General features: G+C 39.2%; 1 protein-coding gene and 1 pseudogene across 3 annotated transcripts in view; both read right to left on the bottom strand.

Moving 5' to 3' along the window:
- The window catches only part of palm3 (paralemmin 3), a 72,561-nt gene that overhangs the window by 27,243 nt on the left and 18,465 nt on the right, over nucleotides 1–26,853 (bottom strand). For 2 of the 3 annotated variants that reach the window (XM_088341541.1, XM_088341539.1), the window contains exons 2-3: nucleotides 3,952–4,004; nucleotides 725–805 (exon numbers count right to left, since the gene is read on the bottom strand). In XM_088341541.1, coding sequence (XP_088197667.1) covers nucleotides 725–805; nucleotides 3,952–3,996 — 126 coding nt within the window. In that variant the 5' untranslated portion in view covers nucleotides 3,997–4,004. Of the gene's footprint in view, nucleotides 1–724; nucleotides 806–3,951; nucleotides 4,022–26,853 lie in introns of all 3 variants that reach the window. The other variant, XM_088341540.1, reaches the window with a different exon arrangement.
- On the bottom strand, nucleotides 24,401–24,567 carry LOC148360653 (U2 spliceosomal RNA; annotated as a pseudogene).

Below are 26,853 nucleotides of genomic sequence, written 5' to 3' on the forward strand. Positions count from 1 at the left end.
CCAGTTTTGCTTCCTGTATCCAGTGACGGGGAGTGCTTAGGCAGCCCCTGAATGCACCTCTGTTTATGATAAGCATTGTTTACATAATGGAAGTATTACAAATGCAGAAAAAACCCTGAAGTGAGAGTTCTGCTCGAAATGCATCCTTTCACAAAACCCCGCTTTTCTCAGGTTTTTTTGGAAACAATTGTTTCAAGAAAATCTGCAATTTTCAATGGTAAAAATTAGAAAACATAGTTACATATTGATATGTCCTATGCCTATGTCCTATGTGGACCTTCACAAATAAGTCAAAATAGCTAACATAGGCTGGCACCCATTTGAGAGAAACATCTGGCATTAAAAGGGTTAAAATCAGCAGGTCCATTTTAAATAGAAGCAGCTCGTTTTTTTCTTATGCTTCTCTCAGCATCATCACAAAAATCTGTTGGCGTAGTTTGGCGACCTAATGCCTACATGAGCAATAACACGTGTAACAGAAAATAAAGGTGAAATTTGAGGAATGTGCCAAAGGCAGCGTAAAACGGCGGGGTAGGAAGTGGGCACGGCAGTGTGGAAACCATGTGAAAACAATAGAGGCGTTCTGCGAGTGCTGAGAGTTCCAGCCCGCTCGCAAAGGACAAACGAGGAATGCTATGTGCTCCCGAGCGAACCGGAACGAGTCTATCGAGAAAAGTGAGACGTGAAATAAGACGTCCAGAACGATCCTGTTAAGGTTTCAGACCTTAAGCTGCTGCAGCCGGAGTTTTTCATCCTCTAGTTCCCTCTTGGCCCGCTCCTGCTCCTCCTGCAGACGTCGCTTGGCCTGCCGATGACACGTAGGCTGACTATTAGGATAAGACTGATTGTATTCTTGTGTTCGATTCAATTGATTTATAATGTCTGAAGTAACAGAAGCATGGAGAGTGTAAAACTTGGCTGCAAACTGTTAATTTTGTTTACAAATAGTTGCAAAAAACAAAAAACAAAAAAAAACCAAAGCTACAAGCTACATGACTGTCATGCAAAATATTTCTACTGTAAAAAATACAGTGCTGTAAAAAAGTATTGGCCCCCTTTCTAAATTGTGTGTTTTTTGCATATAAAAAAAACAACCTATCTGGCCCTACAGTATCTCGCAAAAGTGAGTCCACCCCTCATATTTCATCATCATTTTTAATTGAACAACATCGCTTTGACACAATGAAAAGTAGTCTGTGTAAAGCTTATCTAGCAGTGTAAATTTATTTTCCCCCTCAAAAAATTCAAAATATATCCATTTGTAGTTAAACCCCTAGTAACAAAGGTGAGTACACCCTAAAGTAAAAGTTCCTGAAGTTCAATATTCTGTGTGGCCACCATGATTTTGCAAAACCACTTTAATCCTCCTGGCCATTGATTTCACCAGAGCCTCACAAATTGGCACTTGAATGCTCTTCCACTTCTCCATGACAACACTACTGAGCTGGGGGATATTCAAGATCTTGTGCTTCTCCACTTTTCGCTTGAGGATGCCCTAAAGATATTCTATTGGGTTTAGATCTGGAGACATGCTTGGCTAGTTCATCCCTTTACCATTAGCCCCTTTAAAGCCTTGGTCATCTTAGTCATTTATTTGGGGTCATGGTCAGGCTGGAAGCAGGGGATCATTCTTTGCTTCAGTGTTCCGCAATACATAGATAGTCAGATAGATAGATACTTCATTCATCCCCGTAGGCTTAAGTTTGTGTTTCCTTTAATGAAATGAAACTCTTCGATTCCAGTTGCACTCATGCAGCCCCAAACCATGACACTCCCAACACCATGCTTAACTTGAGGCACGACACAAACATGTTTGTACTCCTCTCCTGGTTGCCACCACACATGCTTTACACCATCTGAGCCTAAACAAATCATCTTTGTCTCATCAGACCAGAGGATAGCTTCCCAGTAAGCCATGATCTTTGTTGACCTACTTCTTTGCATTGCATCAAACCAATATTTTGTAATGGAATGTTTGCAGAAATGTGAGGGGTGTATTCACTTTCATACTGTATATGAAAAAGTAACTGTCCCTAAACCTGACAGAGAACTGGGCCACCGTTTGCAGCATTAATAGAAATCAAATGTTAACAATAACTGATAATGAGTCCTTCACACCGCTGTGGAGAACAATTGGCCCACTCTTAGCTTAATTGTTTCAAATCTGCCATTTTGGAGGGTTTTCTCGCATGAACAGCCACAGGATCTTTTTAGCATTTCAATCCAGACTATGACTTGGCCACTCTAGGACCCTTCATTGATTTTATTTTATTCAGCCATTCAGAGGTGGACTCTCTGGTGTGTTTCGGATCGTTGTCCTGCTGGATGATCCAAGAGCGCTTGAGTTTGAGGGACAAGCTGATGGCCAGAGGTTCTCCCTCAGGAATATTCTGGTAAACACTGGATTCATTATTCCATCAACCCCACCAAGTTGTCCTGGTCCTGAGGCAGCAAAGCAGCCCCAGACCATCACACGGCCACCTCCATGCTTTACTGGTGACATCATGTTCTTTTTGTCAAATGCTGACTCATAGATGCTTTTTAGCAAATGGCCAGATAGGTTTTGATTTGTTTTTGTACCTTAAATGAAATTAACCTTGCAAAACTGCATTTTGTTTCCTCTTGGGTTTTCTCCCCGCATTATATTAAAATTGGTTTGTTGATCTGAAACCTTTCCGACTGATAAATAATCAAAAACATAGAATTCAAGGAGTCCAAATACTCTTTCACAAAACGGTAAATAAACGACACCTGATTCTCATCGCTACGGGCAGAACCTTAATGCATTAAAACCTTGACATGGTATAGAAAGTGGAAAACATTTATTTGTAAAGAAAAAGATTCTATGGTTATTAAAAGTGCATACAATTCAAAAGTATTATCAACTGCAGCAATTTGCTTCTCTTCTACCTAGATTACACTCAAAAATAGATGGATGCAATTTAGAAATTTGAATTTAAAAATAAATAAGCATAACTAACACATTACACATGACTTCATTTTAAAATTTTATTTTTTTTACAACAAAATATTTAAATATCAGACTAAAAATGCAATATGAATACAAATATGCAAATGAAATAAAATACAAAAGTTGAAATCAAATGAAAATAGGTAGCTGCAATCTGTCAAACAAGATGACTGTTTCTCTTAATTATTCTTTATCTTCCTCTCGTAAAAACGAAAACAATGACAAAATATAGTAAGAAAACAGGGAACATCTAGTAAAACATAATAAAATCAGTAAATACACTCAGTCAGGACATTCTTGGGTTGAAACCACATTTGTATATAATATACAAATAAATACAAAGACGGGCATGTAATTGAAACTAAATTAAAGGATTATCAGCAATATCAGCCAATTTCATTTCATTGTATTTGTATTTCACCAAGAAAATGCCTCAATACTAACAAAAATAGGAAAGATTTAGTAAAAGATAACAAATGAGAGAAATATTTAGTTTCACTGAAACATATTACAAATTAAAATAAACAACAAACATAGAAATAATCTGACATTTCTGCTCATTTTAATATTTTTCAGATTTTACCAGGAAAAATAAGTTATATAATTTGTACTATATTTTACTAAGTACTTGAGCAAAATTTTCAGTCAATATTACATGTTCAATCTACCCCGATATTTCTTCAAATTCGTACAACCCCATTCAATTTCCTTTCCCTTGCCTCCACACTCCACAAAGATTCATAATATAAATCACGACAATTATTTGTACTATTATGAATAATGATTTCTGCTTGAGAGTTTCTCTACTGCTAAAAACAATTTCAATTGAGTAAATTCGGAATTTTCAGTACAGAATCAAACTATGAACATAAAAAACGTATAAAAAAACACTCAAATTAATAATGTTGAGCTCAGCCCAGTGTCGTTCACACCTTTTTTGAATTATGTATGCGCAACAAACACCCTTTCTGTGGACTCACCGCGATGGCCTCCAGCCGCTGTTGGTACTTCTCCGCCTCATCCATCCTGGCACCTGTGACACAAAGACAGCTGAAAAAGGGCAAAGACCAACAACTATTTATTATCAAGGTTGGGTGTGCTCACTGTCTGGTGGTAATGGCTTTGTTTTCTGATTTGGGGTTACGGTGTGTTCAAGAAATCCAATAAAAGAACCAATTAGATTTGGGTTGCTGTTTTCCCTTAATACAACAAACACTTCCACCTTTAACCAATTGTTTTTGTTGGTCTATGCTCGAAATAAATTTCATTCATTCATTCAATTACCACGACGCTCGTTTTCTTGTAATCATTCATTCTCCTGTCCATCAAAAGTTAAAATGCCCTAAAAATAGGGACTTAAAAATTGAGAGATTGTAATGGCTACAAGTTACTTATTTTTCATTATAACCAGCCATTTTTTAAACACTTAAACCCCTTTTTTGGAAGTTTTGTGAGAATTTGATATACCAAACTCTAGTAATGTAGTAATGTGTCAATACAGACATTCCCCTACTTACAAACATTTGAGTGACAAAAAACGGTAGATATGAACATGGGGATCCTTATCCAAAAATACTTGGACAAGGCTGTAAGTTAGATTTTGTATTGTGCACCTTTTTCCGAGTACAGGACATCACTGTAGTGCTTCCTTCTGCCGCTACCGTGGTGTGGCGCTCTGAGAGCTCACCTAGCATCCACCCCGAAGAAGAAATTTGCTCCCTCTTCCTAGTTCGTATGTAAACATACTATGTGCACTGTATCGCTAGCACGCTAAGAACTTTGACATATTCATTGTTTAACATCTCGTGCATCCATTCAATATGGTTGGTGTAAAGTGTAAAGGAGACGCGAGCAGTTTCTTTTGAAACAAAAGTGGAATAAGAAAATGATGCGGTTGAGAAAATGGTCAGAACGTTTTTTGGGCCAATTTTTACCACGGAGGAGGAAGGCGCCCTAACCCTTGAAGCTCATCTTCCAAAAGTAAGTTGAACCTCACTTTATTTATCTTTATAGAGCATATTATTTTATGAAATGTTTATTTTTTTAGTACTAAACAATAGCACTGAAACACCTTACGAAGAAATTCAACTTACGAACGAGGGCAGCAACTGTATAGCATATTGATATCATATTGCACCTTTTGAGCAAGTCAGTGCAAAAAAAGCATTCAAATAATTAATCAATTAATTTCGTTTCACATTTTCACCCCCAAATTTTTATTTCATTGCTTCCCCAATAACAGTAGATTTTCCGAAAAATTCATAGTTTCAAAACATTCCAAGAGTCAAAAGTTTTCTTTCTTATCAAAAGCAATATCTTCAGCTGTATTAGTATGTAACAATGTCTATTCTTATAAGTCTGAAAACAGAATGTGATTTGTTATTGGCCTTAAAAGATAAAGTATTTTTTCCATAAATGTCACAGAGAGTTCAGTAAACACAACTAGATTTTGCTTTAAAATAAAAATGTATCGACAAAGAATATGTTTGAGCAATAAAATGGATATTCACCAAAGCATACTTTGCATATGACCTTATAAATAGGCACTGGTCTCTAAGCCAGCCTGATTTTTACGAGTCTTTTCGAAAAGTCATCCCTCGCTCTCACACAACTGAAACAAGCTACTCATAATGATATCAGTCTCAATAAGTTGATCGTTGATATGATAGTGTAATAATAATTCACCAAAGGTTGAGGCATCGTAGAACAGAACCAAAGCATTTGGGTTTAAGATTATTGCTCTATAAAAGCTGACAGAATACCATTTCACCAAATTCCCAAGGCTCTTTCCAAATCTTTTTTTTCATGAACATAACGCATTTTAATAAGTTAGAAAACATGGAAGTGAATCCCCGTAAATGACAATGAATCTAAAAGTAAAACAAGTTACCCTGCAAAACAGCACCTATCTGTAGTCAAAGCAAAGAAAATTTTCATGTTTACGTGGACGGTACATGTGTTTTGCACATTACAGTAATCCCCCGGTGGTCTTGCGGATTCGATACTTGGTGGATTTTCATCGTGCATCATGTTCTGCAGCAGACAACACACAGAAAATGCCATCACGGGTGTAGGTTGCAGAGAGCGCTGTGTGTATGTTCAGTGGGCGTGACTGTAATAGGCTGGTGAATGCTGTAAGTCAAAGAGCACGGCAGGCGCACAAGTCATTGGGTCTACCCAAAACAAACTGCGAAGGATGGCCAAAGCTGGTATTTGAGCGGCGTTTTACATTGAAAATGGATTCAACAATTAGATTGAACTCTTAGGAAGGTCAGAATTGCACGAAAAAACGGTTGATCACCACTGGAGCTCTGGGTATTGTTATCGGGTCCGGGAAGAGACTGAGGAGGTGTTGGGAGAGAAAGCAGTAGCGCTGTTGCAGGACCTGCCTACAGGGGAAAGCACTGCATTGACTCTTATTTTAATTATCACAGATCGGGATTCCCAATGCTAGCGTGCAGCTAGCCGGCCGCTCTACATCACATCAAGCCCATATTAAACCCCAATCCTACATTTGCATATTACCCTATTTTTATTACAGTGTCTATTTATCGGAACATTTAAATGCTCTTTATCCCACATGTTATATCGGGTATTTTTGTATTCTATATCTCTTATTTTTTAACACAAGGATATTGCTGGAAATGTGAATTTCCCTATGGGGATGAATAAATTATCTATCCATCTATCAATCCAATTTCGTTGTACTATTGTATAATGTCAATAAAGGCCTGTGATTTAATTGCAATTCTGTGTTTTTATTTACGTATATATAGTTTTTTTGTGACAGTCGTATATAAAATACGTTACAGATATCTAATGAATAAATAAACGTTACTACTTTGCGGGTTGACAATAGCAAGACTTTCTTAGAACACAAACCCCGCAGAAAACAAGGGATTACTTTGAAACATTACTGTTATTCTAATAAAGTATATTTTGAATTCTGATGTGAAACAATATGAGATATGAGCATCCATTTTCGGCGCCGCGGGGCAAATGATCCATTAATAATCCAAAATAGTTGGATTATTGAGTGTTAATGTTTCTCTCATAGTTGATCAAAGGAAAGACTGATGGTTTGGTTTAGAATTAGAATCTGCTTACTTGCATTTTCTTCCCTGTTCTTTTTTAGAATACACCCACTTACTTCCCATGTGTCTCGGGGCAAATCTGTCATTTCTCCAAAGCAGTAGATCTTTTATGTCCTAGGAGACTATTAGTTATGCTTTTAAGAAACGCATCCGAGAAAGAACCTGAAAGAGTCCTCGAGTCTCCTATGACTGTTGAACGAGTGACACAAATGAGCATCTGCGAGAGAGGAGGGAAAAAATTGATCAAAAAAGGGAAATAGGGAGAAATCGACCACATGTAAGAAATTGCATGACACAGCAACTCACATCTTGTGGAGCTGTGGGCATAATGTTTGGTGTCAGGTTGGGAAGAGCGAAGTGGAATGAATGTGATTGTGTTCTTGACTCTAGCCACCTCCCACTAGGGGGGATATAGCTTCGGTATATAGATCGATATAGATTATGTACTACTCAGGCAATATGACAAAGAAAGACAGACAATCTACTGGTGCTCTCACTGTAGGCAGAGCTTACAGTGCAAAAATCCTTTGAGACCATAATCTTGTATCTCAACAGGGTTATGGATGAGGAATAAGCAGGCAGAGATAAACAAGCAGAGCCAATTGGCAGCTTTGATGAAGAGATTTTGAGGAGCTCCCTGAAGACACACAAGGGTTGTGATAATTAGATGGAATACAGGCGAATCGCGCTGACGTATTCAAAAAGTTGGAGAGAGTGGAAAAGTTGAGCTGGTCAGAGAGAAGATGAAAGGAAAGAGGTGTTGTTAACCAACGTCTGCTTCTGCTAGGCTTTAAATCATCAGGAGGTACATTGCGGTCAATCGCCGCTGGCTTTTATGCTGGTTAATGAGTTTCAAAGTGGAAACACTACTTTACTAATAAAACCAGTAAAGTCATCCATTCACACCATTTTGCTCATTATGTTTCTCCTTAAATGTTCCAAGAAAACATAAAACAAGAACAGCAAAATATTTAGCTGAGCATTTGCTGCCAATTGAGTAAGATTTTGCTTTTGGTGGAGAGCAGCTTACAATTCTTATCATTGTACACATTCCTCTTGCCCTGAGACGTAAAAATGTATATTTGCGTTCAGTGTATGAGTGCTTACTTATTCAAGAGTGCATATATTTACAAAGTTGAGGGAATTAATTCTTTATCCTGGGCGTAGTTACTTTGGGAACTGAAAGAAGAACAGAAGGGAGGCAAGAATTGAATATTTAAGGGTTGATTTTAGAACACATTCTCCCTTGTGCTTCTGAAATAAAAACAAACGAGATACAGGGATATGGGTGTGGTCAGCAGCCTTGTGGATCAGCCAAGCTGCAGTCTATGGCACTAAACTGGGGTTGGCTCACCGTCCCGGTGGGGGTACCTCATGCTCTGGCGCCTGTTCGCCAGTAGGTGCTATTACAAAGAGCAAAAAAAGCTTACCCTGGTGCTCTTGATGCACTGGTAATCGATTTGTTAGGGTTGTGGGAAGGGTTATCGTGCAGTAAGGTCCTGGGCGACAGTTCCTCACCCCTTTTATAAGATTATTTTGGATGCTAGGCTCTTACACTAAACCAGCATCAACGGAAATTCTGGAGTGTAATCCCCTTTTAAATGATATAGCCTGGTGTCCAAGGTTATCACTCTAAATTTCACTCTCATATCTCTTATTTTTTTCTAAGAAAGTCACTGATCTCTGTGAAACCATGGTTCTGGAAGGGGAACAAGGACTGGTAAACCAGGGGAAGACCTCTTGTATTCCAGATTTAACACATTGCCCTCCAATTTCATGCTTTTTCCCATTTCAGAATGCTGAGTTGATGGAGATGGAGCATCACACTACTACATGAGCCCTTTACCTGTTCTGGTTTCCTGATTACATAAGACGAAAATAGACGGAACTGGCCAAAGATCTATGAAGATATATACAAAAGAGCATGGGTGCACAGACACACCAACAACAGAAAAGATCACGGATTGGAAACACTGAATTCCATGTAGAAGGGAAAAAAAGGAATATGCGCTATTTTAATCTATAGACTGAGAGACCGTTGCCTCAAGGTTAAAACAAGCTTACCCTTTCCAAACCAAGCACTTATTTACTGCAATGACAGTGGGGTCTTATTTTAAAGGTCACCAACACAATATACATTGTGCATGTTTGCCTAAAGTCGGTGTTTACGTAGCACCACTGCCTCTTGCCGCTCGAAGAATGTCGGCTGCTGTCTGTACAGAACTGAGCCACGCACATGACATCAGAATCCTGTCGAGGAAAGACTCGAAGCTTGAGGAATTCGAGTCACGAATGATAGAAATAGCAATGACCTCGGAGCATGGATGCAGGAGCATATCTCTCTGGTGAGGTGAGGGCAAAGAGGCTTTTATGCGAGTGGGAGGCATGGTGCCTGAAAACTGCATGTCAGGCTATTTTCTAGTCCGGTCGAGTGACTGAGCCGGGATATTAGTTGACAAAGCCCGGCTGCAGTCTAAACAACTATTGCCGAATGGTGAAACCTCTGAAAGATAGATCCGCTTAAACATTCACATCATTTACTTTGTTTACATGCAAGGAACAGTCAGACGAGGATCAGGTAATGGTGTTTTGGAGCAATCCGAATATGTTTCTTACTTAGAAACCACCCCAATAAAAAACCTGTATACATGATGTTTGCGAGTATTACGATTAAAAAGGTGAAGCGACACTTTCTGCCCTACTTACGAACGAGATAAGTTTGGGACGATCGTTCGGAAGTTGAATTTGTTCGTAAGTTGCTTCAGTGCTATATTTTGTATGGAATCTATGTTATATGAGTATGTTTAAGGCTTGTATAAGTAACCTGTATTGTTTTGAAACTGAAAAACAGATGTTAAATAATATAATATGCTCTATAACGTTACAAAGCAGGCTGAATGATAAAGCAAAGCATAGTACTGAAAAACAAAGCTACACATTACGCATTGACATTTTGTGGTCTGTGAAGCCCTTTGAGACTCCCTGTGATTAAGGGCTATACAAATGAACAGGACTTGACTTTAAATGTAAATAAAGTTACGTTTAACTTACTTTTGGAAGAGTTAGGCAACTTCCTCCTCCTTGGTAAAAAGTGGACAAAAAAAAAGCCATCCAACCATTTACTCAACAGCATCAAACTTTCTTATACCACTTTCGTTTCAAAAGAAACGGCTCTGCTCTTCCTTACACCAACCATATTGAATGGATGCAAAAAGGAATAAACAGTGTGAATGTCAAAGTTCTTAGCGTGCTAGAGATACAGTGCAGTGTGTATACACACTAACTAGGAAGTAGAAGCCGGATTTCTTCTTCTGGGTGGATGCCGTGTGACATTTCACAGCGCCACGCGGAGGAAAGAAGCACGACAGCACTGTCCTCTACTCGGGAAAAGGTGCACACAATACAACATCTAACTTAGACGTTGTTTCCACACCTTACCTTCAACATTAAGTTACCTACCATTTCATTCGCATCACTCAGCCAAGTACCATAATGGTTCTTACACACCCCAAAGGGGAACTTTATTTCCGTGTCCCATGTGTTTAGAAGGTGTGCTCAAAATGTGGCTTGCCAAAAGCAAAGATTTACACTATATACAGATAGATACAACTGTGACAGCCACTATATATCGTATTTTTGCCGCGGGGGGCACAAAATACAACTAAAAAGTCCTAAAGCAATCAACAAACGCAAAGCTTTTTTAATGAGTAAGCCGGAGTTAGCGTGTATTTTTCATTTTATTGGAAATATTAAGCATCAAGTTCTAATTTTTCTGGCAAAGTCCATGTGATTAAGTGAGGAAACGTAACATCAGTATGCCAGCGTTTGCTTTTTAGCTGATTAATGACTGCGTGTGGTTGGGTGTATGTCAAAGGGATACTTTTTATTTCAGTTCAATTATCGAATGAAGTTTATTTGGGCACAGCACAAAAAAAACATCAACCACTAATTAACAAAAAGGAAACGTGCCCATACAGAATAGGCTGCATAGTAGTGTCCATTCCTGTTACCCTTATCATCCTAAGCAGTGCACAAAACGGTGGTAATGAGTTTAAGATTAAGCATCAAATTTTACTTTTCTGGCAAAGTCTGAGCAATTATAGTGTCCTCGTAAATTGTGCCATGATCATACTATACTCTCTCATCTCAAACGATGACAAGCTTCATTATGTGAAAGACATCATACATGCCATAGCAAGCAGCTGTCTTCACCGAGAGCATCCTCAACATGATCATCATTGATATGTTCACATTTTTGAATTGCAATGCAAAGTTCTTCTAGACTGAAGAGTTATTGAGCAAATGTGAATCTGGTCATGTTTAATTTTTGCCAGTTAATAGTGAAAATCACGTTACTGTGTTTTCAGATTTGCATGTATTTTTGTTTCTAAAGCTCACGTCTCTTAAACAACAAAGATGCTTCTTTTGATTTGCACTTTATAACAAAGGTATATGATTGCAGGTGAATAGCTTCCATTTGTATATATTTTTCCGTTGTTATTTGACAAACACTTTGACTTTTTATTCTTCAGTTATTTAGAATATGTTGTTGTGTGCACTATTTTGTTATTTGTCCAAAACATCAATTTTTGATTAATGAAAAGAAAATGTATGTGTATTTTTTCTACCTGATTCATCAAAAAAGAATCGACAGATTCATCGATTATTAAAATAATAGTTAGTTGCAGCCATAAACCTAATCATTGCAATCGGAATATCTAAAACCTGAACCTGACTGTTGTGCGTTTATTTGTGTGTTAACATGATCATAATAATAAGAATAGCCAGTTTCCAATCAGACTAATGCTTACATAAAAGCATAAACCGATTCCTTCTAAGTCAGATTGGGTGGTAAGAGAGTGATTTGGTCCGAGTGGGAGCAAATGAGCCATGGGAAAGGGCATCAGATGACATTTTCCTTCGTGATGATTTTTCATCTGAGTGCCTGCATACTTTATACCCCGCAATAGTCTATCTGTTACCATTTATCATAAAAAAAAACAGAATGGAGATAATTAATCATTCACTTCCTTCTTAAAATGGAGGTTTGAAGTCTAAAGCTTTTAAGGAATAAAACGTCATTTAATAAAAACAACCCACAGCAAGTGTTGGAACAAACAGCAATCTATCAATTATGCTTAACATTTGTGGCTGAGCAGGAACCAAAATGACAAAAATAACAACTGAAAACAATCCCATCAAAAAAAGTGCAGAGTTCATCTAATCTTTGTGGTCTTTCAAGGCCCATGTGAGCTGTGCACATCCTTCCAGGATTGTGCTTGGGAAATCGGAAGTGCTCAAACATGGCTGTCCTCCAGACGCTTGACAACAGAGTGCAATCGCAATGTCCCTGATCCTTCAACCAGCACATCCTCTGCTTTTGTCATTGTCCGTTGCTCAGGAAAAGCCAGACGTAGATGGGTGAAACGGCACATTTCCTCGAGAGAGGCATGGGGATAAAAGATAATAAGTCTCTACAGCTCATAGGTTATGGAAGGAGTATGGCAGGGGTGACTATTGATTTTCAGTTGGGCTAAAATTGCCTGAATAGAGTGCCATAATAATCCAGATGGCCGTCAATAAGGTTGGAATGGATTTGCAAGTGTACATTATCACAGAACTGCATAATCATTGAATGAATGTAAGCTGTGAAACTGTGTCGCAAAGTTTCTTTGATTCAAGTCACAAATGAAAATACTCCAGATCAACACCTGGTTGAAAATATTTGTTGGCTTGAACATTTGTTGCATTTCGAGATAATTAAAGTTCAGTGTAAATTGACTTTAAATAATCCACTCACATCACAGAGAAGATACATGGTATTTGACAATCATTCGGGTAAAATTTGCTTTGGCTTTTGCATTAGATAGGAGTATAAGGGAAAAACACTTTATTTAAAAAGATGCAGGCGCATTAAATCAGAACAAATCAAGTATTTCCACTTAAGAATATATTGAGCTCCCTATTGATTTGTCTTTTATTAGAACGATATCTCAGAGGGGTATATTGTTGCCATGTAGTATACCCATTATTTGTGATGCCACTGCTAAGCATTATGGTTAATGTCAAACGCGTATCGTTAATGCTAAGCATGCCATGACAAACAAGTAACTGTAAATACAAGGATATTCTGACAGTTTGTGGGTGTACATGATTTAAATACTTTACATTATCAGGGACCCCTCTCACCCCCATCATGGACTGTTCACTCTGCTAGCCTCTGGGAAGAGGTACTGCAGTGTGCGGTGCAGGACCACCAGGTTCCACAATAGTCTTGTCCCCCTGGCCATTAGACTTTTAAATGGTCAATCAAACACATAGTAGATCTAAACTGCTGCTAATCTGTACATCTGTTGGTTTTGTTTGACTTTTTGCACTACTGGCAGTTCTTTATAGCTAGCCACTCCTTGCACATCTGTTTCTCTGCACTATTGTACTTACAGCGTTATTGTTACAGTGTTATTGTTACCGTTTACCTGACTGCCCTTTTTGGACATCTGGTTAGCTGCTCCTCTTGCACTATTTGCGCTACTGTAAAATACTATACATAGCCATAATTATTTAGTATATTATTAGTACTCAATACTCCAAATCAATACAACATTTTATTTATATCTGTACATTCAAGGAAACTGTGCGGGTCAGATGTATCGACATTTCGTTCTGTATACACGTGTACTAAAATGACAATAAAGTAGATCTGAATCTGAATCTGAGGGCTTACCACATATTAAATACACTAGAACAGGGGTCAGGAACCATTTTGACACAAAGAGCCATAAAAGCAAAAAATGTTTTAAAATTAAATTGAGAGAGTCACGTCATATATTTTCAGACAAAATTGGAAAAAACTGCCAAACACGCTTTCTAGACAAAAGCTAATTCTTCAGCCCATTTTATTTCACTGTGTGTCATTTGATGATTTAATCAAATGTACTAAATGATAATAATGACAGATCCTGTGTCCCAAATCAATGTAAATATGCCATTGCCACAATTTGTCTTCCACCTTCAGTTGTCAGAGTGTTGAGGCAATTTTTTTCCCATGAAATTTGGCCTTAATGACGGTTTCAAGACAATGTGCATGCAAAGTTCTTTTGTAAAATGTCACAAATTACTGCAAATGATAAGCATACCGTCATATTCACTTTCAGTGTAGACTGCACTGAGCGAGAGAGAGAGAGAAGGAAGTGCCTTGCGCTGTGTGCAGGGATCCGCCCACCTGTACTGCTCACCCAATCAAAGTCGTTTGCCAGCGTTCTCATTTATCAGTTTAAATGGTTTCTTATCGAACTTCTGCATTAAGTTGCTTCGGCTTTAGATGGACCAAAATCAGGATGAAATCACTTGACTTTGGAACGCCACAGAGAGATGTGCAATAGTTATATTTTATTTCGGAGCCATACGTACTCATGAAAAGAGCCATTTATGGCTCCCGAGCCATAGGTTCCCTACCCCTGGGATACAGTGAATGGTGTTTCCGTTATATTATCGATATATTAATCTTCATTATTCACCAATTTTTTACAATTATTGTTGTTTGGGTACATGTTTTATTAATAGTTTGGGAATGTGGAGATTTTAAAGCAGTTTCAGGGGGTCGGCTTATAGAGTATATACGGTAATTCTATTTTATTCTTGTGAAGTGTGTTCTCATAAAAAGAGCCATATATGGCTCCCAATCCATAGGTTCCCTACCCCTGCACTAGAAGAAAAGAAGGTGGTCCTAAAATTGACACTCTGCACGCCAGCTACTATGTTAACCCCTTTTCTGTCATCCTGTACACTATTCCACATATGCAGTACTACTAGTTCATTCCGATTTGTATATATATATTAGCCTTGAGACCAGTCTAATTAAATCAAGTTATAAAAGAATCAAGTTGTTTCTCTTTCGGATTGAATCAAACTTAAATTACTTTGCAACCTACATATCAAGAAATGCATGTTGAATGATCAATGTCCCTACAAAAGGGCCCAATTTAATTGTCCTCTTGGAGTCTACCTAAGCTTACTTTGGAAATGAAGTACTGCAATCATTCAGTGCTTCGCGCTTCGTTCTTCAGTGCGGGGCCAGTTGAAAAATATTTCAATATCCTTTATTCCGGGACAGCAGAACGCTTTTTTTGCCGGACCCGGAAGCTCTTGTGTTCCATACTGTCAAGCAAAAGGACACCCCAAACGAAGCACCTTTAATGGTATATCTACTACTTGAATTATGCTTACAGATATTGTGAATTAATCTGCACTTGATCAGCTGTGATCAACTATTGTGGTGGGTTCTGGTTCCCCATTAACCGTGATTAAAAAAAAAGGACCACAGTAATGTACACCTCGAACTGGTCACCAGTAAATCACAGGACAGGTGAAGTCGAAATATCAGTCTCAATCCTATACAAACTGAAGAAAATGCAAAGCACCCTAATAAAGGCGGGAACCCTGAACGTCGGAACTATGGAGTAAACGTGCTAATTACTAGACATTCAAGGTGCCCATAATAATTTTCTTAATGCAAATTTCTATGTGATGGGATAACCGCTGTGTTGTAAACTACTGTACAAACTGGGGCACACCACATGAGATATAATGAGATCAAAATTAGGTCACTTAAACCATGACGTATAAATCTGTCATAAGACTTGAGACAGGAGGAAATGGTGCAAATTCCTTTGCAGTGTATGTGGAGGAGTGCAGGAAAATTATACATATTATCAGTGTCTGAAATAACGTCTGCCTGGATGCCCGGGGCGTGCATCTTTTTACGTCGGGCGTACAACTTATAAAACGTCTCTGCCGACAACTTTTTCCACAAATCAAATAAAACATTTGCTTTATACCGATTTCAAAATCTTTGTTCGGTTTGGAAATTTTGGTTTGTTTTGCAATTTGCATACTCGGCAGCCAATCAGAAGCCTGCATCGAATAACTTCGTGCTTCCGGACTTTCCCGAGCGTTATAAGGTCACGCATTTTCATATCATTTTCCAAAGTAGATGCACAGAGAACACAAGAAAGAAGGATAAGTGGTTATGGATTAAGCCAAAACCCCAGCCCCAGGAGAAAGATGAAAAAGAAGCTAACAAAATTGATGACGATACAAAACGTAAACCTACATCGAAACCATCGTGGGAAGAGGAGTTCACATGACTTGAAGCAGACGACGCAACACAAACATTGCATGAATAAAGATGAGTAAAAACAGGTACATACTCTGTGTTCTCGTTTGCCTGCATCCTTGCGTCCTGGACGCATCATTTTTGCTGGGGACGCATAGTGTCAAATCAACGTGCGTCCCCGGGACGCAACCTTTTTGCCCCAAAATTGTCATTATTACCTGATTACTTTTTTTTTTTTAAACAAAGATTTACCGCACTCCAAACTTTTCGTCAGGCAGATCCGCCATTGCTGTTTTGGTCTCGCGGTTCAAGTTTTCGTCTGCACGCCGATCTCGGCCAACGAGCTCTCGTTGCTTCGAGATTACGTCATTTTTGTGGTGGTTGTCGTCGAGGGAAGGTGAAGGTTAAGTATGCCTCCGAAAAAACAGTGTTAGGTGAAAATCAACACAAAATTGGTAATTTCTTCAGTGTCAATAATAAGTCGAAACGTAATGCAGAAAGTGATAACAACGGCAATAATTCCGGCACAAAGCGAACGATTCGACGTAAAAAAATAAACAAGAATACTCCCAGCAAGAAAAGGACTTTTCTGCCAAAATAGACTAAATTATATTCCTGGTGACGCTATGAGGAGGATGATAATGGATTGGACCCTGAGAAGGCATTACAACTGTGGCGGCAAACCACAAAGAATATATGAACAGAAAAATCTGAAGTGATAACTGCTTTGTATTACCAATTATCTGTGATGATTAAAACTGAATGAACGTATAGATTTATATTATATATTTGTCGCTGATTTACAATATCAACCTCGGTAACACTAAATGTTGGGGACCCATAGATATCTGTTGGGACCCATAGATTTTTGAGCATGCGAGTACCCGGGACCCATCACTTTTCACAGGTAAAATGAACACCGCATACTGATGGCAGATGGAAAACAGCGATGTCATATACATGGAATGAATGTTATAAGTAGATTTATAATACATTTAATTTCAAAGTATTGTTCTGTTATACCTGTATATTATCAATCCTTAATACTTTGACACAATGTTTTTTTTTTTTTTGCGATTAGTAGTCTTATTGTGTTTCAAGTTATGAAAAATGGGGCAGGCAACTTTTCAGAGTTTTCTGCCCTGGTGTCCGCTAACTTTTTGTCATGAGTTTCAGACACTGATATTATAAACACACACACATATTTCTTGACTGGTTCATGCAACAAGAACTGGATTAGTTTTCAGTCAAGTCATGTCATGTTTAATTGTATAGCCCTTAACCACAGAAGTCTCAATGGGCTGCACAGACCATCCATCCATCCATTCTTCCATTATCTGCACTGCTTATCCTGAGTAGGGTCGCGGGGGTGCTGGAGCCCATCCCAGCTATCTTTGGGCAGTGGGCAGGGGACACCCTGAACTGGTTGCCAGCCAGTCGCAGGGGCTGCACAGACTACAGACTATTAAATCAACACAGTAGTTTTTATCAGCAATGGAGTTTGTGCTACAGACTTGCAAAGTGACGAATGATTTACTCAAGTGCTACACCATATTCCATAAAGCACCTTTCTTGGGCCACATACTTTGTGTTTTACAAGAGGATAGATAGCCCAACAAGATGAACCTTCTTGTGTTTCGGTAACTCAGACACAACATTTACCTGTTGTGCCCCAAATTTCGAACAAAATATGTTTGGGTGTCTGAAACAAAACAACTGTAAAATATGATCTAAAATTTGGTGGAATAATTGGTTGCCGCTATCCTAAAAAAATAGACTGCACTTTATTCCTTCAATTTCGACAATGTCCTCACATTGCCCTCTAAAAAGTCCGTTCCGGGCACGCTTCTGATCGTGAGCAATGTGCAAATATCCATCTGGTGCCCACATTTAAAACACCAAGTGTGGAATGAATTTGCTGAAGGGAATCAATTTCACAGCCTCGGAGCTTGAGGAGTCGATATGGAGCGACAGCCCGGTGATGCTTTTGTGTCGCAGCTTGTCGGTCCGCCTTCGAATCAGCCTTGGTATTAATTCGGTCACCTGGGATGCGTATCGTCGTGATGGAAGCATTATAAAAAAGAAAAAAAAATAACCCACTGTACATTTGAACGGGGGCACTCTTGGCGAGCTATGTTAAGTGTGATTAACACGCTGGATTACATGTAAACTCCCGTTGTGGTTAAAGCACAGTGTTGCATCACTTTAAACGAATGCTATTTTCAAAGAAGGCTTCCTTTCATCATGTGTTATCTTTCCACACGTGGCGGATATTTCCTGTATTTTTTTAAATATCTTTTTAAAAAAAAGATTGAGTTTAATGCAAAACGGGCTTTTATGTCATATTACCATTTTCTATTTAGTAAAGCACAAATGATTCATTCTCATAGTTTTAATTAAGTTAGTACAATACTGATTCAGGGCAGCAGGGCGGCGCAGTGGTTAGCGCGTGTGCGGCACAGTTCTGAAATCCTGAAATCGAACCTCCTGTGTGGAGTTTGCAAGTTCTCCCTGTGCTTGCGTGGGTTTCCTCTGGGCTTCCTCCCAAATTCCGAAAACCTGTATGTTAGGTTAATTGGCCGGTCCAAATTTGTGCCGAGGTGTGAATGAGCGAGTGAATGGTTGTCTGCCTCTGTGTGCAACTGGATGGGAACCAGTTCAGGGTGTCCCCTGACCACTGCCTGAGGATAGCTGTGATGGGCTCCAGCACCCCCGCGACCCGACTGAGGATAAGCGGTGCAGATAATGGATAGATGGATACTGTCTATGACACCTACTGCAAATGCACTTCTAGAATAAATAACCATGGGAATGTTAGTAAAGAAAATCTGATTTCAATTTCAACCTAAAAAATAGGGATTTAAAATTCCAGAAAACTTTGTAAATCAGTGTTAGGTAGCAAAGAGTAGGAAAACATGAGGGAGGGGAGGGGCAACAATCAAGTGAATAATCAACAGCTACTGAACTTTTCGGACTATAGAGCGCACCTGAAAACCCTCAAGTGGCCAACAAAAATTTCAAGATGCGCCATAAAATATAGTGGCTAAAATTATAAATGCAAGGTAACTGTTCTGCCATTGAGAAACCTTTACAGTGATATTTGAATGCCCTCTTGTGGTTGACATGTTGTTTGTTGCTAAAATGAATTTAAGTGGCAAAACCAAATATTACAATGCATGTAACGCTAGCTCTTACTATAGTTTTAAGTCCAGTGCACCTTATATACAGTGTTCATTTTACCTGTGAAAAGTGATTGGTCCCGGGGACTCGCATGCTCAAAAATCTATGGGTCCCAACAGAGATCTATGGGTCCCCAAAATTTAGTGTTATCGAGATTGAAATTGTAAATCGGCGACAAATATATAATATAAATCTATATATTAATTTCCTTTTAATCCTCAATCTATTAATTCATTTTCTGAATCAAATTATTGTTGGTAATATACCGATTAAAGGGATAACCACAAACCTGTCTTTTTTTAATCTTCTCCTTTTATACTTCCTTTTTTTCTTAACTTCTTTATACAACATAATTCGTAATATCAATCATCAAAGCAAGTGAGCCGTTTGAGAGCCGGCTCTTTTTAATGAGTTGAGCCAAAAAAGCCGGTTCTCTAAAAAAAGAAGGACTTCCTTTCACTACACAACTCGAACTCGTTGGCCGAGATCGGCGTGCAGACGAAAACTCGAACCGCGAGACCAAAACAACAATGGCGGATCTGCCTGAAGAAAAGTTTGGAGTGCAGTAAATCTCGGGTAATGATGACAATTTTGTGGCAAAAAGGTTGCGTCCTGGGGACGCACGTTGATTTGAGACTATCCGTCCCCAGCAAAAATGATACGAGAACACTGTATATATGAATAATATATCACAAAAGACAATTTTTGGGAGGTGTGCTTTATAGTGCAGAAAATACGGAAACTGCTCATCAATGTAATCACTTACTAATCTATGATCGATTATTTTTTGGATAACTTATCGACTCTTCTCCGAATCTTCAGAATTTCATCTTCGACGGTCAATATTTTCATTTTAAGTGAGATATACGCATCCTGACGCAACGGCTTTATCTTCTAAGCCTTTGTGTAAACAGTTGACACTCTTACAATAAGCGTGTGAACAGAAGGAGCGCTGTGTGTGTGTGCAGTGGCGGGTTATTCCGCTTTCCCAATGGATGCGGATTACAAGATCACAGTCTTTCCATGAGCAAACAGACACCGTGACAGAGGGTAAACCTGCCTAGAAATCCTAACTGAAGCTCATTACGTTGATTCAAATAGGGATTCACCAAATTTGCACTACAAATATTTATGACTTAATTTGCATTTTCGGTTTTGGCCAGGGAAAAAAAAAATTGAACTGGAAAAAAGGTCCAGAGGAAAAAAAGATAGACTAGACTTTTTGACCAATGTTTACATGCTAACACTACAGAGCTAACTATCTACAGCTCAGCCGTTTTAATTCATAAACATGTACTTTGTGACATTCAATCAGTTCGCCCTCAAAATCGAATAGCTGGCGCTAATCTATGTGCAAGTAGCGTTCATTTTCTGTCATTTTGCTAAAGAGAATATGCGAGTGTGACTCGTTGCATTAGACTGCGCCCACTACTTCATCTTTGTCATCATCAGTTCCTTCCTCCGGTTTTCCTTTTACTATGTGTTATCCATCCGTATATCCATCATGTGCAGCGCTTATCCTCAGTAGGGTCGTGGGAGTGCTGTAACCCACCCCAGCTATCTGTAGGCAGTGGGCAGGGGACACCCTGAACTGGTTGCCAGCCAGTTACAGGGCACTATCTTTTCCAATAAAAGCTAAAATGCCCAAAAATATCTACACCAAACAAAAAAAATGAAGAAAGGACCTGTTGAGAGCTGAAGCATGAAGTAATTCATTTAGCATCATAAGCCACAACCAGTACAGGGTGTCTCCTACCCACTGCCCAGAGAAAGCTGGGATGGGCTCTAGATAGATAGATAGATAGATAGATAGATACTTTATTCATCCCCGGAGGGAAATTCACATTTCACATTTCCAGCAGCATCCCTGAGCTGAGAACAATACAATAATAAAGCAAAAAGAATACAATATACAAATACCCAGTGTGACGTGCAAATGCCCACTGTAGCGTGTTATATAGAATATCTAAATAGTGCTACACAGAATACATTTTGCAATAAGATTCGGTAATATGCAATGTAGGGGGTGTGGTTTAATGTGGGCTTTTACTCTGCCGGGTAGAGTTAAAGAGCCTCATGGCATGAGGAAGAAAAGATCTCTTCAGTCTGTCCGTAGTACAAGACAGTGACTCTAGCACCCCTACTGAGGATACACAGTGCAGTTAATGGATTGATAACGAGCCACTTTACTCAAAGTAAAAAAAATATGAACTTATTTGCATTTTAAATCTATGTTGACTGACTGGATATTTTTCAAAACACTCAAATGCTTGATCTAGGAGAATTTCATCAATTTAAAATTAGCAGCTAGAAATATGCATGTCAAGTTATTTATTACCATAGTTTCCTCACAATTAGGCTCACCTAAAGAAAAAAAAAAAAATTCAAGAATTTTATGGGGCGTCTCATATGTTGCGCATCATATAGCAGAAAGTACGGTAGATAAAATAGAAAATAATTTATTGTGGCATTAAAAATGCACAACGAAATGGAAAAGTCTGCAATACTGATGGTGCAATTTACAAGAGAAAATACCATCCATCCATCCATTCATTATCTGCACCACTTATCCTCAGTAGGGTCGCGGGGGTGCTGGAGCCCATCCCAGCTATCTTTGGGCCGTGGGCAGGGGACAACCTGAACTGGTTGCCAGCCAATCGCTGGGCACACAGGGACAGACAATTCGCCCGCTCATTCACACCTAGGGACAATTTTTTTTGGAATGTGGGAGGAAACCGGAGTGCTCGGAGGAAACCCACGCAAGCACGAGGAGAACATGCAAACTCCACGCCGGCGGGTCGATCTAATGACCTCAAAAGTTTGCCGCATGCGCCCTAACCACTGCGCCGCTGTGCTTCCCGATAAAATACCACAGTTTACAATAATTAAGTTAAGGTAGTAGTATGAAAACAAGTAATATTAAAAGATAGAGAACTCTTTGTCATCATCAGTTGGGAATGTGACCGGGGCGGCAGTAGCTCAGGAGGTAGAGCGCTCGTCTTGGGATCAAGGGATCCCAGTTCGAATCCCAACTCGCCCGTGTTACATGTCGAAGTGTCCTTGGGTAAGACACTGAACCCCTAATAAGCAGGTTTGCGGCTTACATGGCTGCAAGGCCGCTATTGGGAGCACATTGTAAAGCGCTTTGGGAAGTCTTGACTTGAAAAGCGCTATATAAATGCAGATCATTTCATTTCATTTATGCCCAAGTCAAGGTGACCATTTACGGAATGAATCATTTCATTTTGGTGGTGAAACCATTTTTTAAGTACTCTTAAATTTGATTTTATTTTCAGTGTTTTTTAAATGAAACCCTACCTCTAGTATTTTTGAAGGTGCGCCTTATAGTCCAGTGCATCTCATAGTCCAGAAAATACGTCACATTTCATGCCTTTACAGGTAGTTGGTGCAAAATGACTGTAGACTTATTTATCTGGGTAATTTATGTCGGTTTGGTTTCGGCCCGAAATTCTAATTTCGCTGCATCCCTAGTTACAAATTATGCATGCCCTCCTTCCTCCATTGGAAAATATTTATGTCATTAAAGCAACAACAAAATAGCACTGCACATGTTTTGTCTCTGTGTGACATCAACTCAAATCCAATTACACTTTCAAAACAACTAAACTTCAACTGCATAAGAAGCTCTCTAATTATAAACAGATAAATGAAACAAAAATAGTAAGCACACAAAAACAATGCAGACTTTAATCAGAAGAAAAAGAAGAGGCTTCTGAGGAATGTACGGGAAAGCTGTAAGGGGTAGGGGATGCAATGGGGGGGGGGGGGGGGGGGGCGAAGACTTGGCGGAGAATTTTTTGACAAGTCCTGACAAGGTAGCTGAGGATGTGACACAAACCTGTTGTCACCAAAAAAAAAAAACCTCAGTGAGGCATAGGCAACTCACAAAAACACATCTCCCCATGTGTACTTGTCGGAACTAGTACAACACAGCCACGGAAAAAGGATACTTTTTGCAGGAATCAATGACAGAACCACAGAAACTTCTTATGGAAAACAGTATGAATATTATGGCCTCATGGATAGATTTGAAATATTAACACCCTGAACAAGATATTGACCCTTCGCGTGTGATGTCACGTTACTTCTCTGACTGAATGCGAACCATGACGGACGGTAAAAGGCACTTAAGCGCACGGCGGTGGAATTAAAATATCTATCTATCTACCCTGATCATATCCCTCAAGAGGGGTGACGGGCAGCAAGAAGAACACATACAAACAAAGAAAATAAAAGGGAAAAAGGAGCAAAAAACACACACAACATTTTGTGGACCATGGCCAACCCAAATGCCCAAACACCCAAACAAATTAAGCACCTCGGCACCCAAGTCGGTCATGCTTTCATCCCTCCAGATGAAACAGGACACAAGAAAGCGGCCATGTCACTCGGATCAGGGTTACACAACACACTCTTCTGTTCAACAGCAGGGCCCGACAGCTTTCACTGGTTTACCCCTGCCGCATCATACAAGTGCCCTGCCCTTCCCTTAGAACGCGTCTAAACATCCCACTTTCCTTTTACAAAACCTCTCCACTCATTTCTATCACCAACAAAAGTTATTTTGAATTAAAATAGAATACCAATAACTAAGACATAACCACCACTTTTTACCATGGTGAATAATTCCTGTACGGTGGGCAAGCTTCGAAGATCGATTTGTAACGTTATCCCTTTTGATGAAGACAGAAGACGCAGAGGTTTATCCGCAAATCAAATGAAGGGACTGGTGTTGAACACTGGTAGGTTGGCAGCCCTAAAGTATTCCCGGATTTGCGGCACACATTTTTTTACAAGGTACCTTTGGCGTATTTCTGAGGAATTTAATGTTAAATAGGTATGGGTCAGGTAAAAGGGGGGAGGGATTTTGTAAGGTTTATTGATCTATATTCTCTATCAATTATCCATTATCTGTTATCGGTCAAATCATAATACGCTACAAAGCCAAGGGGCCGAGACACTTGCTTACAGCCAAGAGGCTGAGTCAAGGTCCTAGCCACAGAGCCAAGCAGCGATCAGTGCGAATGCACCGTTCCCGGAGGTACTGCAATACCGGGCCGATGCGTGGAGTGGACAGAGCAAGCTCTTATTCCATCTCCCGATTGCAAAATTCAAACTTACAGCATTGCTGTAAATTCCACATTTAGTAAACAATTCCAGACCCAAAACAAGTGCTAACTAGCTATGTAAGTGGCTTACCGTGGCCACTTACTACATAGATCAGGGGTGTCAAACTCATTTTAACTTGGGGGCCACACGATAGAACAAACATTCTGTCAGGGGCCGGACTAGTAGATTAAAGAGAAAGAAAAAGAGATAAAGAAATAAGAGAAAGAGGGAGGGTAAACAGGAGAGAGGGCAGGACAAAGAAAAAGAGAGGGGGAGAGAGCGTGAGAAATAATAGAGATAAAAAGAGATGTCATGAGAGAGGGGGAAAGAAAGGGAGAGGAAGAAAGAAATCCAAAGAGAAATAGAAAGACAGAAGGAGAGAAAAGGGAAAATAAATTGCAAAGGGTAGGAAGAGAGAAAGAGAAAAGGAAAAAAGGAAATTAGAGCAAAATAAGTTAAAAAGACACAGAGAGAGAAAGAGACAAAGAGCAACAAAGGAAGAGAAAAAGAGAGACACGGAGAGTGAAAGAGACAGACAGTGGGAGAAAAGGGGTGGAAAAGAGAGAGAGAGACAGAGAGAGACAGAGAAATAAATACAAGTACAGTGTCTTTGTGAGAGGCACCTGGCTATGGCAACATCAAGTCGACATATTTCAACCTGTAGCCTGTTTTTCTCTTGCGCTTCTCTGGTTGTTGCCTGATCTGGCCCGCGGGCCGCCTGTTTGACACCTGTGACATAGATGAACTGCTTTTATAGTGAATAACCAGGGATTCATCTCCCAAATATCACATGTATATCATGCCGGTTTTAGTATTGCAATCTCACAATATGGTCATCGTACTTAAACAGCATAAAGTAGATTTACATCCCATATATGAAGAGATAATTCATGTACGATCACATTGAATTAGAATTTAATCTTTGGTAATGGTGTCCATTGTTTGAGTTGATACATTTGAGTCTTTAAAAAAATAAAATAACACTGCAACAAGTACAAACCAGGGTTTGAACACCTTTTTTAATGGCCAAATTCAAGTACTTTTCAAAGATGTAGGGCTTCCTAGTGGTACAAAAAAACTTGGATTAGAATACTGGCCAATAGATGAACTATCATTATAATGTTAATTTTCTTTTATTTTGATTAAAAAAAAAATCACAGGTCGAAAAATGTGTATAATTTTTACGTAGTGGTATCCCTACGTAGAGGTCGCTGCCATGTTTGTCATCTTGCTGCTACGCTGTCCTCTGTGGCACTGGTTTTTGTTGGCATTAGACAGCTGTGCCATCTACTGGTCAACCATTACACACTGGCGCTTTAAGGACGTTCAAAGCGAATTTACCAATTCCTCCTGTACCATTACAATAAGAATTCCGGTGGGAATCATGTATTATGCAAAGCCACAGACATAATTGCCATTTTTAATCTTGCATGTGCATTCATTAAGACATATCAGTTTTAATTCTTGAGTAAGTTGTGAATATATTTGTTTTTGAGACTAAAATCTCCTTATATAGTTATTGGGTAAAAATGAGAGTAATATGAAGCTTACATTTTCAATTCTTCCCATTACAATACAGAAGTTGCCCGACTTACGAACAAGATGGGTCCCGAACGATCGTTCGTAAGTTGATATTGTTCGTAAGTTGCTTTAGTGCTATATTTTGTGTGGAATGAATGTTTAAGGCTTGTATGAGTAACCTGTATTGTTTTGTACTAAAAAATAAACCTTTAATAAAATAATATGCTCTATAAAAGGTAATAAAGTTGAGTTCATCTTACTTTTGGAAGATGGACTTCAAGTTAGGCAACTTTCTCCTCCTTGGTTAAAAGTGGGTGAAAAAAAGCGATCCAACTATTTTTTCAACCGCATTGAGCTTCCTTATTCCACTTTTATTTCAAAAGAAACGGCCTGCCTCTTCTTTACACCAACCATATTGAATGGATGCCAGAGATATTAAACAATAAATTGTCAAAGTTCTTAGCACGCTGCAGATACAGTATAGAATATTGACACATGAACTTGGAAGATGATTTCTTCTTTGGGGTGGATATTGGGTGACACAGCGCCACCACATGCCGGTAGCGGCGAAAATAAGGACTACAGTAATGTCCTGTACTCGAAAAAAGGTGCACACAATCAAAATCTAACTTACAGGAATTTCCGCATATTTCTCGACATCCCAGAAAAATGTTCATATCTACTGTTTTTCGAAACTCGAATGTTCGTGAGTAGGGGAGCGTTTGTATGCCACCTCCTTTTTCTGCATGACCCATAATAATTGATGCGTACAAATTTAATTCTGCCCCGTGTAGTAGTAGCGTGTACCAGTCCACCTGGCGTGACCCGTGCAAACTAATGCC

The sequence above is a fragment of the Urocampus carinirostris genome, chromosome 8 (genome assembly GCF_059441175.1).
Source record: "Urocampus carinirostris isolate Australia breed hairy pipefish chromosome 8, RoL_Ucar_1.0, whole genome shotgun sequence".
Lineage (NCBI taxonomy): Eukaryota > Metazoa > Chordata > Actinopteri > Syngnathiformes > Syngnathidae > Urocampus > Urocampus carinirostris.